At 36.1% G+C, this 16,429-nt stretch overlaps 1 protein-coding gene across 2 annotated transcripts in view; it reads right to left on the bottom strand.

Moving 5' to 3' along the window:
• Positions 1 to 16,429, bottom strand: part of LOC138331954 (ATPase MORC2-like) — a 67,097-nt gene that overhangs the window by 16,804 nt on the left and 33,864 nt on the right. For both annotated transcript variants that reach the window (XM_069279850.1, XM_069279849.1), the window contains exons 24-26: positions 14,422 to 14,511; positions 4,944 to 4,977; positions 4,396 to 4,547 (exon numbers count right to left, since the gene is read on the bottom strand). In XM_069279850.1, coding sequence (XP_069135951.1) covers positions 4,396 to 4,547; positions 4,944 to 4,977; positions 14,422 to 14,511 — 276 coding nt within the window. The remainder of the gene's footprint in view (positions 1 to 4,395; positions 4,548 to 4,943; positions 4,978 to 14,421; positions 14,512 to 16,429) is intronic.

Genomic DNA, 16,429 nt, shown 5'->3' with positions numbered 1-16,429 from the left:
GACATACCTGTAAGTGTTAGCGATCTCCTTGGTGATCCGACTGGAGGGGGCTGCACCAGTTGTGGTGGTTGTAGTGGAAGAGCATGTGATTTTACATACCTGTAACTGTTAGCGATCTCCTTGGTGATCTGACTGGAGGGGGCAGCACCAGTTGTGGTGGTTGTAGTGGAACATGTGATTTTACTACCTGTAACTGTTAGCGATCTCCTTGTGATCGACTGGAGGGGGCAGCACCAGTTGTGGTGGTTGTAGTGGAAGAGAATGTGATTTTACATACCTGTAACCGTTACCATTAGTCTCCTTGGTGATTCTGCGATCTCCTTGATAATAGACTTGGGGCAGCACCAGTCGTTGTGGTTGTAGTGGAAGAATGTGATTTTACATACCTGTAACCGTTAGCGATCTCCTATAATATGACTTGGAGGGGGCAGCACCAGTCGTGGTGGTTGTAGTGGAAGAGAATGTGATTTTATGTACCTGTAACCGTTAGCAATCTCCTCAGTGATCTGGCTGGGGGGGCAGCACCAGTCGTGGTGGTTGTAGTGGAAGAACATGTGATTTTATATACCTGTAACCGTTAGCAATCTCCTCAGTGATCTGACTGGAGGGGGCAGCACCATCGTTGGTGGTTGTAGTGGAAGAACATGTGATTTTACATACCTGTAACCGTTAGCAATCTCCTCAGTGATCTGACTGGAGGGGGCAGCACCAGTCGGTGGTTGTAGTGGAAGAGAATGTGATTTTACGTACCTGTAACCGTTAGCAATCTCCTCAGTGATCTGACTGGAGGGGGCAGCACCAGTCGTGGTGGTTGTAGTGGAAGAGAATGTGATTTTATGTACCTGTAACCGTTAGCAATCTCCTCAGTGATCTGACTGGAGGGGGCAGCACCTGTTGTGGTGGTTGTAGTGAAACATGTGATTTTACGTACCTGTAACCGTTAGCAATCTCCTTGGTGATCTGACTGGCGGGGGCAGCACCAGTCGTGGTGGTTGTAGTGGAAGAGAATGTGATTTTATGTACCTGTAACCGTTAGCAATCTCCTCTGTGATCTGACTGGAGGGGGCAGCACCAGTCGTGGTGGTTGTAGTGGAAGATAATGTGATTTTATGTACCTGTAACTGTTAGCAATCTCCTCTGTGATATGACTGGAGGGGGCAGCACCAGTCGTGGTGGTTGTAGTGGAAGAGAATGTGATTTTACATACCTGTAAACGTTAGCGATCTCCTCTGTGATCTGACTGGAGGGGGCAGCACCAGTTGTGGTGGTTGTAGTGGAAGAACATGTGATTTTATGTACCTGTAACCGTTAGCAATCTCCTCTGTGATCTGACTGGCGGGGGGGTAGGCACCAGTCGTGGTGGTTGTAGTGGAAGAGAATGTGATTTTATGTACTGTAACCGTTAGCAATCTCCTCTGTGATATGACTGTAGGGGGCAGCACCAGTCGTGGTGGTTGTAGTGGAAGAGAATGTGATTTTACATACCTGTAAACCGTTTAGCGATCTCCTCTGTGATCTGACTGGAGGGGGCAGCACCAGTTGTGTGTGGTTGTAGTGGAAGAGAATGTGATTTTACGTACCTGTAACTGTTAGCAATCTCCTTGGTGATCTGACTGGAGGGGGCAGCACCAGTCGTGGTTGTTGTAGTGGAAGAGAATGTGATTTTATGTACCTGTAACCGTTAGCAATCTCCTTGGTGATCTGACTGGAGGGGGCAGCACCAGTCGTGGTGGTTGTAGTGGAAGAGAATGTGATTTTATGTACCTGTAACCGTTAGCAATCTCTTCTGTGATCTGACTTGAGGGGGCAGCACCTGTTGTGGTGGTTGTAGTGGAACATGTAATTTTACGTACCTGTAACCATTAGCGATCTCCTCTGTGATCTGACTGGAGGGGGCAGCACCAGTCGTGTGGTGGTTGTAGTGGAAGAGGATGGAGCCTCAGCTGCAGTATCCTGGGAGGAGGCTGGGGATGATGGGGGGCTGGGACTCCGGGAGCCGGCTGAAATACTATGAGAATTTCCATTTTATACATCTTTCTCTTAACTTTACGGATTTTTCTGCAGACATCATTTGGACGAAGGGTTGATTGTATGCGTTTATTTTCTTTTAAGTTTGGTCATTAGATATATGTATGATGGACGATTATGTAGATTTGCCTACAGAACTGCGCGGATTAGTGTGTACACATTACCCGTCACTAATCACTGTCTATCTGGTCTAATTAGCCATGTTCTTTACCTGGAATTGAAAGTCGCACCTGTACGTGACAAATAAACACATTTGGTTAGACCCGGGTCTATTCCAGGTGTGTTAATCAGGTTTCCGTGTGCTAAAACACAGAATCCACCACCATCTACTGCACTAACTAAACACAACGTTCTTTATTGATGTGAAAATACAAGGAATTATCATCCTCCCCTGATTACCGACAAACGTAATCATAGACACGGTGACGGCTTTTATGATTTGTACGCCGAATGTTAATTTCATCTCACAAGTGATTTCTTCTCACTTTCTTCAATTTTCATTATACAAGTACATTGTCCTGAAGTGTTATAGCCAGTGAGATGTGTACTTTCTGAAAAGTCATTCACTTTCAACTACTTTTATCATTTTACCAAATAATTATGAAATGGAACAAATACAATGATACATTATCTAAGAAACAATAATCTGTATTTCTTTCCTTGATGGTGGTGTCTACTTGCTTCAAAGGGAATGAAGTTTCAAAGTCATTGAGTTCAAACTACAACCCAAGTTATACCATTTTACCAAATAATTACGAAATGGAACAAATACAATGATGCTATACCTCAGAGACATTAATCTGTATTTTCATTTGTTAGTGGCAGTCTCTACATGCTCCATAGGGAATTAAACAACTTCTGATACAAAATGGTTTGTATCATAAGATCTGGTTTTAGTTTCCCCCAACAGTCTCTACCTTTGACATGATCTTTTGTCTAATATACTTAGAGGCATTTTATCATACACTAAGGCATCTGTATCTGTTAACCCAATAATTCTACTTCCATCTCCAATTAATTATAAAGAGGTAAGAAGAATCAAAAGCAATTTCTGTACTTGTTGTATATCAAAATCATTATCTGTTGAGAAAGGGTTTAATTTCTTATATACATAAGGTTACATACTGTAGTGCCCTGAATTTGATTTCTAGTTATGAAGTGATACCCCTTGATTCAGGTAAGTGCACAGGCTTTGGTCTTAAGAGGTTTAACTAGACTTTTCTGCAAGACATAAATGCCTCCTAATGAAATCTGAATCTAAAACAGACATTAGACTGGACGGAACATGATGGGATGTCCTGGGCAATTTCACGAACAGAGGCAGAGCTAGTAAAATTTAGAGTAAAGTGTTATGATTTGATTTGACATACCTGTAAGTGTTAGCAATCTCCTTGGTGATCCGACTGGAGGGGGCAGCACCAGTCGTGGTGGTTGTAGTGGAAGAGCATGTGATTTTATGTACCTGTAACTGTTAGCGATCTCCTTGGTGATCTGACTGGAGGGGGCAGTACCAGTTGTGGTGGTTATAGTGGAACATGTGATTTTATGTACCTGTAACCGTTAGCGATCTCCTCAGTGATCTGACTGGAGGGGGCAGCACCAGTTGTGGTGGTTGTAGTGGAAGAGAATGTGATTTTACATACCTGTAACCGTTAGCGATCTCCTTGATAATATGACTTAAGGGGGCAGCACCAGTTGTGGTGGTTGTAGTGGAAGAGAATGTGATTTTACATACCTGTAACCGTTAGCGATCTCCTTGGTAATATGACTTGAGGGGGCAGCACCAGTTGTGGTGGTTGTAGTGGAAGAGAATGTGATTTTACGTACCTGTAACCGTTAGCGATCTCCTTGGTAATATGACTTGAGGGGGCAGCACCTGTCGTGGTGGTTGTAGTGGAAGAGAATGTGATTTTATATACCTGTAACCGTTAGCAATCTCCTCAATGATCTGACTTGAGGGGGCAACACCAGTCGTGGTGGTTGTAGTGGAACATGTGATTTTACATACCTGTAAACGTTAGCGATCTCCTCAGTGATCTGACTGGAGGGGGCAGCACCTGTTGTGGTGGTTGTAGTGGAACATGTGATTTTACGTACCTGTAACCGTTAGCAATCTCCTAAGTGATCTGACTGGAGGGGGCAGCACCTGTTGTGGTGGTTGTAGTGGAACATGTGATTTTACATACCTGTAACCGTTAGCAATCTCCTCAGTGATCTGACTGGAGGGGGCAGCACCAGTTGTGGTGGTTGTAGTGGAACATGTGATTTTACATACCTGTAACCGTTAGCAATCTCCTCAGTGATCTGACTGGAGGGGGCAGCACCAGTCGTGGTGGTTGTAGTGGAAGAGAATGTGATTTTACATACCTGTAACCATTAGCGATCTCCTCTGTGATCTGACTTGAGGGGGCAGCACCAGTCGTGGTGGTTGTAGTGGAAGAGGATGGAGCCTCAGCTGCAGTATCCTGGGAGGAGGCTGGGGATGATGGGGGCTGGGACTCCGGGATCGGCTGACCACTCTTGATACAGAAATAATACAGAAATAATATTATTGATCTTGAATTTCCATTTTATACATCTTTCTCTTAACTTAACAGATTTTTCAGCATTACCTTTTCCTTTATGTATTTTTTTGAATTTGGATAACAAAGAAGTTATTTTGTGTATCCATTATCATTATTTTCTATCTTTTAAATATTTTGATTAATCAAGCTTCAGAAGTTAATGTCCTTGCATCCCTAATATCCACAGTCACTGGACCATCAGATCTTATGCGTTTATTTTTTTCATCATTTTTCATTCTTATCAGCGAATTATGTATAGTAAGAATTGATTTTTTGTCAACGATGCAACATGCTTCAATGGTCTTTTAAATCAATTAAATTGATTTAAAAAGTTTGACTTTAAATACTGACCTTTAGTCTGATTTCAGAACTGCTCTTGTCAAACCTGGAATTAGACAAAATGTTACAGATTACAGAGCATATGTAGATAGCCAAATCTCATCAACAAAAGACTATATCAGACTATTGTAAAACTTCAGCTAATTCAAAATTTAAGATTGGTATTATTAAATGTACATTAACTTTAGCTTGATAAACAAATTACTTCAAATCAAACAGAGTTTTCAAGTTAAATTACAGTACTTTAGCAAAGTGAAATTTTAGCACAAATGCGAAAAACTGTAAATTATGATTTACCAAGTGCACATATAAATTAGCATGATTTGGCCGTTCAATACCGGATATACCCTCTTACAGTATTTATTGCTGTACTTAAATTAGCACAAAATTTGCTAAAATAAAACTACTGCTAAAATAAGTAGATTTTCTGAATGGAAATTAAATTGTTCTTGAAAAAAATGGTTCGCTTTCCATCATAATGGCATTTGCAACATGATTTTGGATTAAATTTTTGATTTATTAATTATTTATTAACATCAAGGTAAAAATTGTCCCAATTTTTCTTTCAATAACTCAGCATCAAGTAGAAACCCCTGTAAACCATTAAGCATGATTAAACTCAGTCAAATTTCAATTTCAACTCATCGCTGTTTTACAATAATGACATTAAGATCAGATAATGTACTGCCATTTAAAACTCGACAGAAATCAGGTGTAGAAGGGTGATAATTTAGTAGAGGATATTTAACATCAGAGCCATTCTTCTCCTACGCGTGTGGCCGCGTGCCAAAGCTTCAATCAGAACATCAACCACTGGCTTTCCCTTTGTCATTCTTAACTCAAAATAAAATCCCAAATTTGTCATCATTTATCTGTAAGCATAGTTACAAAATAGCTGATTGGATCGTGATAACAGAGCCATCATTACAAAGTTGTATGAGGACAGAGAGTTTGATCCACTACTGATCGTCCTGATTTAAAGGGAAAACATAACAGAGATTTGCCTCCCAATATGTTTAGGGTTTATACCAAGTTAATTTGCTGGAATTAGCCGTGGTGGCCGTGTGCCTCGCGGTTGGACATGCGTTAGGTAATCATAGACCAGGTATTATGATTAGGGGTTGTATATGGGGTAGCAGTATGAGTAGGGAGCTCCCTTTCAGGGACTGTGAATAAGCTCCCTATAGGGATTCCTCGGCACACGACATCATGTCAACACTCCACATAATTAAGGATCATTAAACTGGTTAAGCCGAGTGTTTGTTAAATGTTTAAACCCCATTCAACCTGACGAGATGTTACAAGTGTTACAACTATTTACAACAACAGACCATCTTGTTTTTCATGTCAAGTGTCAGTGCCCACTGTTTCCATACAACAGCTACGGTCACATATTCCGCCACGGACCATGATTGGGGGACATTTCCACTGGTCAGGGCAGTGAATCATGCTGGACGTACGCGAGACTTGGTGGAGAATTTCGCACCAAATACAGCTGGTGCCAGACTGACCACAAGTCTCCCCAGGCACACGCCCAAAGATGGACGTTTTACCAAATTACTTGACCGCTGGTGTGTCATACGTCATTCAATCAGTCAAATGACCACCATGATGAAGTCTGATGTATTGCAAACCAATGCTTTTTATGTATGCTTGTATATCCAACTGATTTGACATTATCCTACATCCTACAAGTCTCACCTGTCTATATATATACCAAATATACAAAAGTTATTTTGTAGGCCCTCATCATAAGAATACAAGTACATCTCAAATGATACATTCTCTGGATGTATACTTTTGTAACAGAGAAATATAAAGTCTTATCGCTAACAAAATATGATCTCTGTATGTATACTTTTGTGAACAGAGAAATATAAAGTCTTATCCCAACAAAATATGATCTCTGTATTGTATACTTTAGTAACAGAAAATATAAAGTCTTATCCTAACAAAAAAATTTGATCTCTGTATGTTTTATTTTGTAACATAATATTAAGAGTAAATATACGAAATGTCTCGCCTATACGGTAAAATAACAAAAATATTAGATCTCTGTAAATTTGGTCAGAATATACTTTACCTCGTAACAGAGAAATATAAAGAGTCTTATCGCTAACAAAATATGATCTCTGGATGTATACTTTTGTAACAGAGAAATATAAAGTCTTATCGCTAACAAAATATGATCTCTGTATGTATACTTTTGTAACAGAGAAATATAAAGTCTTATCGCTGACAAAATATGATCTCTGGATGTATACTTTTGTAACAGAGAAATATAAAGTCTTATCGCTAACAAAATATGATCTCTGGATGTATACTTTTGTAACAGAGAAATATAAAGTCTTATCGCTGACAAAATATGATCTCTAGATGTATACTTTTGTAACAGAGAAATATAAAGTCTTATCGCTAACAAAATATGATCTCTGTATGTATACTTTTGTAACAGAGAAATATAAAGTCTTATCGCTAACAAAATATGATCTCTGTATGTATACTTTTGTAACAGAGAAATATAAAGTCTTATCGCTAACAAAATATGATCTCTGTATGTATACTTTTGTAACAGAGAAATATAAAGTCTTATCACTAACAAAATATGATCTCTGTATGTATACTTTTGTAACAGAGAAATATAAAGTCTTATCGCTAACAAAATATGATCTCTGGATGTATACTTTTGTAACAGAGAAATATAAAGTCTTATCGCTAACAAAATATGATCTCTGGATGTATACTTTTGTAACAGAGAAATATAAAGTCTTATCGCTGACAAAATATGATCTCTGGATGTATACTTTAGTAACAGAGAAATATAAAGTCTTATCGCTGACAAAATATGATCTCTGGATGTATACTTTTGTAACAGAGAAATATAAAGTCTTATCGCTAACAAAATATGATCTCTGTATGTATACTTTTGTAACAGAGAGATATAAAGTCTTATCGCTGACAAAATATGATATGGTTACAATTTGGCAGTTTTTACTATTTGCCTGTTCAAATCCACCATTATGAAATTTCCCTATTTTCCAACCTACAATCTACATTGCAATTTTTTTTTTTTAATCTTTTCTGGAAATACTTTCAAAGGGTAACCTTTATATCAAAAAGATTTTTTCAAGTTATGAGAATAAGGTCGTAATATTTCATACTTTTCTTTTGTGTTTTGCACTCCCAAAAAATATCACTGATTATTCTACCATACTTTAATTTCGTAATATCCTTTTTGAATTTCAATATTCTGTTGAAAAATCAAGAACCAAAATATCACCAGAAATCCAAATGTTTCCTTTTTACAAGTGAATATCAAAACTAAATGCATTATATTCACAGAACTTAATTTAATATCTGTATAAAATGATTTATCCTTAGCATTAGTTTTTTGTCATTATGTTCCAGAATAAAACTATCGAGTAATTATTGTAAATGGAAAATGTTAAGCAAAATCATGATTAATTTTCTGTAAAAATAGAGAAATTTTTCATTCACTGTTTTCAGTGGAAACATGGACTACTCTGAAACCCGTTATTTGTGCATTAAATCATTAGAACAAATGCCATTCTGGTAGCTGTAACATACACCCTATCAAACGTTCCATTCTAGAGCATGTTTGAATTTATAACAGACAGCAAAGAGATGAGGAGTTCAACCGTCAAAGGAACTTGTTTTACGGATCTCGAAATCTGTTGCCAATTAAGAATATTTCCTAATTGATCTTTATTTTGCCATTGTTTGAAGGACCATATATAAAACACTGTCCCCCCTCAATGTATGGTGTCTCTTTAATTTTCAGAATTCATCTGAACAATAATCATTGGTAATGTGGAGTGGAGTCGTCATAAAACATATCTGTCCCACCCCCCAGTGAGAAGGTGGGGCAGTCTCCATTATAAACGAGGGTCTCCTTCTGTCCACAGTAATTCTCTCTATGACCCCGACTCACAAAAGCCGAAAGAAATCAGAGAGATCGCGACTTGAAAAGTGCATGGGAGCATTCGCCCCATTCATGTATAATTCAATCAGGATTTAATTTGTAGCTCCACCTTTCGTGATAAAATTATCACCTTTCGTGTGCATTCTGATGAGTTTACACAGAAAATTAGATTACCTTATCAACTAACATAACCTAATGTTCAGTTTTTTTTTTAAAGTTGAAATTTTTATGAGACAGTACGAAATTTATTTCATTTGCACAGTTCAGCTAGTTCGACTCCGCTGGTAACAATTTATGGTAGCCTTCAGAAAGTACAATTGACTTGCGGATACAAAGCTTTGCTATTCTTTTCTACGCGTTTCAATTATGACGACATTTCCTCTGCTGTTGAGACTCAATAATCAGTTTAAACAGGAATCAAAACCTATCTAGTAATTCCTGCAGATTTTCACACAAGTATATTGTAATTGTACTTAATGTTTTACTTCAGGAAAAGACAATAAACTATTTTTAGTATTGTTATCAAAATAATTAGTCATAGTGATCCGTAATTATTTATAATATTCTAATAATCTTTTTTTTTTTTTATTGCTTGCTTTCCAAATCATTCGAGTTACCGTATTCGACCCAATAAGCGCCCATGTCCCTATAAGTGCCCCTCCCCCTTTTTGAGGCCTCAATTTTAATTGCCCAGGCATAAATAAAGACTAAAACTACACAAAACTGTATAGATTTGCAGTAATTTTGTCTGATCAGCCTCTTTTCATTAATTTTCAAATTTTAAAACGCCCTGGGTGATTATTGGGTCGAATATGGTATGTTGAAATTTCATATACAAGGTAACATGTGTTTTTAGGCATAATCGTGTTCATCTAAATTTAACTGTAAAATGATTACCGTAATTGCTCATTGTTTGTATGCAGAATGCAGCATTCTGATTGGTTCACTTTTTCTTTTCATATCATTATATACAAATAATCTATGAATGGTGCAAAAAGACAATATTATTATGACATCACAATAGGAATATTGACGTAGGATATTATTTGGAAAAAATAATACTGCTATAAATTAATGAAAATTTTTATTTCATTATACACTGAATTATTTTCTAATTTAATTTCTATATTGAGAAATTAATGAAGCTTCAACATCACAATTTTTTTTTAAATCATTGGATTATGAAAAATAAAATTGTTTGCAAACTTTTGTCCCCTTTGCAGATTCATAGTTTTTTTCATATGTCAATGCTTCAATTTCAAATTTTCAAATTATATTACATTAACTTTACTTTCTATCAATTTTTGTCTATATATAAAATATTTCTATAGATCCAGCTTAACATTTAATGCAAATAAATATTCAAAAGAAAAAAATACAGAAACAGAACACAGGTAATAATTATAAATTTTTGAAAATTTTTCAATGTTGTCACTATCGCAAAAAAATATATTCATTGCAAAAAAGAAAAGAAAAATTATTTAAGAAATTTGATATTTTTTTTCCAAAAATGGAAGAAATAGGACATATTACAGGTTACTATTGTCAATTACTTATACAGAAAATCAAATACAGCTGTTGCTATCTGCTGTATAATGTTATAATTCAGTATGCTTGTATTATCATTCTAACAAGAATTTTTTTCAAAGCTATCAGCTTACATAATACAACTTAAAGAGAGATGGGCAAAAAATATTATCATCGCTACCAGGTTGTACGAAATAGCAACAGAAATACATGCGTTATTTTATGTCACACTCCGACAAAACTCTTTTGTGCACGGAACATTACGCAGCAGATATGACTGTGCTGTCGTCAGTAAAAGTACTATCGGTAGGAGCTGCCTGAGAAGAATATCCAACGGACACACAAGCATACTAATTAAAATTTCATCAGTGTCAATGAGGCATATAATTTCCTTTGACAAATGGTTAAGTGGGCCAGCCCCCAAGTCAAGCGATACTCCCCGAGGAATCCCTTTAATTTGCTTCTTAAATACTTAAAGGGCTAAGCAATTACGACCATTACATTTAAATACTCTCATTGTGTAAATAAAAGCTTGCTTTCCATTAGGTGGCAAAGATGACTGTCTTCAGAGACTCGACTTATGCACTGGAGCATAAATTAATCTAAGTTCTTCTACACATTATAAGTGCCTTGGTCGGTCTTCTTGCACATTTACAGTTTGAGAAGAGGTCGCCAGGGTGGGTGTACGTACAATGTTCGGTGTTCACCACCTCCCGCGAGGTTGTTCCGAGTATATTATGACGATTACTGGTCCGAGGACCATATAGAAGTCACATGACTTGCTGCAGTATCAGGCGGAGATGCCTCCTTCGTGATACTAGCTGTAAGGTACAGGGGGACTTCAAACCACAGACTCTCTACAGTTAATAGCGGTGTCAAAAACCAATATCTGCACATTACATTTTACAGGCCTTTTACATAGGTTTCATATAAAACACGATAATGCATGTTCTCTGTTTATCTTTTAATTCCCTTACACTGAATTTCACAGCACAATATAATATATTTGCACTCTAAAAAAGTATTAAATACCAATGTTAATACCATTGTCCTTACTTAGCTTGTTTTTTTTTTTAGTCAGTTAGGCCTACTTGTTTATCGCCTACATGACCCGACATATTACTCAGATTTGTCTCACAGACTAAAGGCAGTCAGTATTCTGTCGGTGTATTTAGCTTGCCATTATGTTGACTTAAACCTTGCTAGATCTGTCAACAGATATCAAGTCAAGCAAGTTTCAATGTTTAGAAATAAGTTTTTTCTACGACCAACAAGATGGTTTGATTAAATGAAGTAGTTCCACTACAAACCAAATGTGGTTCATATTTTTTTCCTCATATCTGGTCTCTAAAGGTTTCACTGAGAAATTAATTTGACATTTTATGGATAGTGATTATAAGGTGATACTGCAATATCAAATACAGTACAACTGGTGCGAGCCTCGTCTAATCTAGATCCCTGTCTATTCCATTGTACTTGCATGTCATTTTCCTTCTTGGTTTATGGTTATTATAACCTGTATATTCCAGAACCTTGCTATACTGACCAAACATGATGGTCCAAGTGACATCTACTTCCATAACAATACATTAATAGGCTAACTATACTGTGCCTTCATCACACTCTGATGTGAACCTCAAACAATTTATATACAAAACAAATGATCTGGCACTAATACAGAAATTAATTATCAAAATTCATGATGAATGTGAACAGATTTCTCAGGATATTAGTTCTTGGTCAAATCAAAACCTTAGGTTTTATTTTTCATAGCCAGCGATCGTGATAAAGTGTCATGTGACCAAGGTCAAACAAACTATAATTGACCTTGAAAGATCAAACTCGTGTAACTAAAACCACTTGTTTATTTCAAAGTTTGGTTCCATCAGCTTCAAACCTAACATTCTAATCAACTACCTAGAACATTTTTTTAACTTTTACAACTCCAGGTTTTGTTCAACTATTATTTGTTATGCGACTACAACATATTTTTTTTGCAAAAATAAAGAAATTTAAGACATACATGTACAGAGGAAATAGAGCAAAATCACATAGTAATTGCTTCTCATTTGCTACAGAAACTCTAATACAAAATTGGCAATAGCTGATATCATTAAAGTTAAGCTGAGGTCACTATTAAAACCAAACTGCAGATGATGAGACTTAGATACTTTATAATTTCAGGGGCCTGTACCTTTTAAATTGCCAAATTATTACATTAAATTTCATTCTTGAAATATGGATATTTAGGACATTTATGTTTTAATTGGAAAAATATTCACATGGAATTTGAAAAATACAGTGAAATTTCTCAACAGGAATTGGCCTTTATTCGTCCCCAAATGTTCACACTTTTATTATATGGAGTCTCCTTCTTTAACAATGTTTCTAGTATATCTAGCTGGGTGTATTTAGTAACAGAGCACAAAGCTGTGCTCTGTAGGACATAGTACGTATGTAAGAAAAGTCCATTCTCGGCAATAGATGGTAATTTTAACAAATGCAACAACTTTTATGGCTCCAAGTCTGAGAGAAGCCATAAAATGTTCCGTCTTCCTCCAGAAGTTGTAAAGCTGCGAGTCTAGGGCTGCGAGAGACTTGGACTGTCTTGTAAGAGCGTACAACAAAGCTAGGAAGATGTATGCCTCTCTTGTATTGCTTTATACAATAAATGGTGCAAAAATAATCAAATATTTACCACACCATCACAAATTTGTTGAGCCATTTCGATCTGACCAATAAAATGGAAAGAGGAAAAGTCATTTGGATAGCCAAAGATGGAGTTATTGAAACTGACTGGGATGGAGAGTTGATGGAAGCCCTCTAGAACCCGATAATTTCCTAGTCCTCAAAGATAGCCCTTTAGGGAGTACACCAATTTTACTAGTAAGACATAGAAATTGTGTTGAGTACCACAGCTTCAATTTCTCTGTTCAACCCCAGCAACACTGCTCATAAATACTTAATCACTTAACAAGAAATAAATTTGTAATTCCCCATCGCGTTGTTATACTGTAAGAACACACAACGAGAAAAGCCCTGCCTGGCATATCTAGTGGGTTCCATTATAGCCAAACACTTCGTTGATACCAGTAGGGAGAAAATTAGCAGCCCAGGTGTGACTGGCCTTAACAGCACAGGTTTGCGTTAGGCATTTCCTTACCACCATATAATGTGTGGACAGTAGAGACTAAAATATAAGTAGTTAAACAGTATGCTTTACACAAACTAGACAGCCCAACAGCCAATCACAGGCAGGACCTACCAATTCAAAGACGAAATACAGCTCAACTTCGTTAATTTGCATTAATATGAATTGAAGATCCAGTTTCATTCATTTAAAGACATAATACAGTTGAAGTTTGTTAATTAGATTCTTATAAATTGAAGACCCAGTTTCATTTATTCAAATTTGTATGAATTGAAGACCCAGTTTAATTTATTCAAAGACAAATTACAGTTTGTTAATTTGAATTGGTATAAAAATCAAAGCAGGATGTGACAGGTTAGTGTGAGATAAAACAGCATAGATGAACATGGATGGGTAGCAATAATTGCACCCTCCGCCAGCTCAAGGTGGGGTTGGGGTATATGCAGTGTATCCACTGGAAGGCTTTGTGTACCACCGTCCCAATGTCTGTCTTATTTAAGTTCAAGTGTTACTTCAGGCTTTACGTCCAACATAACAGAGAACAAAGACTAGGTGGTCTGTATCTTGCAACTTTTTGTTACAAGTTTCCCAAATATGGTTATAACATATCTCAAACCACACCTTAATTTGTCGAGAAATGTTAATCTAGAAATCCTGGAACAGACCAGTTCAGGCCCAGCTATACCTTAACATATTCTTAAACAAACGACTAACAAGTAGTATATATGAATCCATCTTAACTCACTCACCCTTGAAATTTCATAATGGACTGGTCTAATCTTTGATTTGGAAGAGTCTAAATGTGAATTCAGGGATGAATGAGTTGACATGAAACGTAAGGTGAAGAAGATGTAATCTGAAACACTCACCATTTATCATATTTGTCCTTGGGATTGTTGTCGAACTTGACCTTCCACTTGCCGTCCGTAGAGTTGACCTTGACCACAACTCCTGGATACCTGTTAAAAAAACAAGATATTGTCAAGGAAATATACAAAAAATCTTAAAGACAACTTTGATGCTTATAATTTTTAAAATTCAACTGTAAAATGAGTTGAATATTTTTGCAGAGTCCCAACAGTTATTAGCTTACCATAAACACTACAGTTACTATTATGCAACATCCTAATTACTGCACAGTAATTGACTAGTACCACTAAACCACGAGGCAAGACATCAAAACAAACCTTTATTGTTAACACAGATTTACACAGGGAACTGCAAGATTGTTTGGTGTTATAACTTAGGCCATTAATATATATATATATGTATGTAATAAATTCTTAATTTTGTTTTTGAAATATAGCAGAGCTTCAATTCATTAATAAATCATTGGTTTTAATTAGTCTTTCCATAAAACCAAAAATAATATAATGATAAACCTTAACACATTTTTTTTTTACTTTTAAATGTTTTAAAAGAAAATATTTTTCTACATGAAAGAAATTCTAGAATTCCGTTTTTATGTCTACTTTGAATGCTATTATTGGAAATCTTCCTGAGCGCCATCAGAACTTAAACACAAAGTCAATCTACTGTGTAAAAGCCTAGGACATAATGTGGCTAAATGTCAACTTTGTAAATCGAGTTAAAACAAATTGTTTTCAAGTTTAGAATTGCCTTTTTTTTTAAAAGAGGTAAAAATATTCCTATATATCACGTACTTTCAATTATTTCAACTGAAGAATAAGGGAGCACTAAAATTCGGCTGTCGTATCTCAAAAAATTGGACGCCAAAAGATATACCAATAAAATTGTTTTTATTATCATAAGTAAACATTTGGTATGCTAAGCACTAGCTCTTGTTGATAACATATACAACTCTTTCTGGCAGCTGTACTTTAAAATGTCTATATCAATTTTACAGGTTTCATATATCAGAAACCAAGGCTTAACTTTCCAAAATGGCTGTTAAATATTCAGTAATGAAAAAGAGCCTTTCTTTTTAATGTGAGGTTTCTACAATATTATTTTGTACAGAGACAAAAATTACTTGTACATACCATATTTGTCGTAATTAGTGCCCCTCCCTACAAATACCCCTACCATCTTCTGGTGGAGTTGAAGTTATATATAAATAAATAGCCCAAATCCCATAAATTGAACAATATTTTACAACTGTGTAATGTTGTACATTGTATATCCCATATTACATGAAATTCATGTTATAAACTTGCGAGTCTTTCAAATGTGAATCACAAGGTAATAATGGATCTCACAAGAATGAAAGCATGGAAAGAGTGTGGCTGACTTTGTTTTCCTGAATTTTTTCATAGAAATCTTGCATCTTGGTTCCCCAATAATAGCTTCCATTTGCTAATTTTTTACCAGGTAAGCATCTTGGGTGCTAATACAGCAAATACAGTATCCACTGTTACACACGCAGATATAAATTAGGACCATAAAAACAACGAATTAATCGATCATGGATCAAATCGAAAATCTTATCAAAGGTTGAATTTTCTTTTTTCTTGTGGAAACTACATATAGAATAACATGTACCAGGTAACTATTTTTTGAAAGTCAAAAAGGTTGAAATCAGTCCACGCTGATATCAGTCAATCTTTTGCAATATGGTAAATGATCTGTTATAGGGTTGAGTAAAACAGAAGAAAAATCTATCAATACAGGTACTTTGTAGACAAGAATTATTTTGTCAGTTTCCCTGTTATCATAAGCATTAATTGAATCAGATAAGGTTTCATCAACAGATTCCTCTGTCCTTTCCCTTGACTGCATAAAAATACTGGGAGAATTCCAGTTACCATATAGACGGTTATTTTCGTGGAGATTATCTTTTCACACTTTCACAGGGCAATGCTAGAGGTTGCGAAAATTTGATATGCGAAAATGGAATATTGAGAAATGATTAAATCA

This window comes from Argopecten irradians, chromosome 9 (assembly GCF_041381155.1).
Source record: "Argopecten irradians isolate NY chromosome 9, Ai_NY, whole genome shotgun sequence".
Lineage (NCBI taxonomy): Eukaryota > Metazoa > Mollusca > Bivalvia > Pectinida > Pectinidae > Argopecten > Argopecten irradians.
Note: the sequence above shows the minus strand (reverse complement) of the source record. Positions and strands in the feature narration are given on the sequence as shown.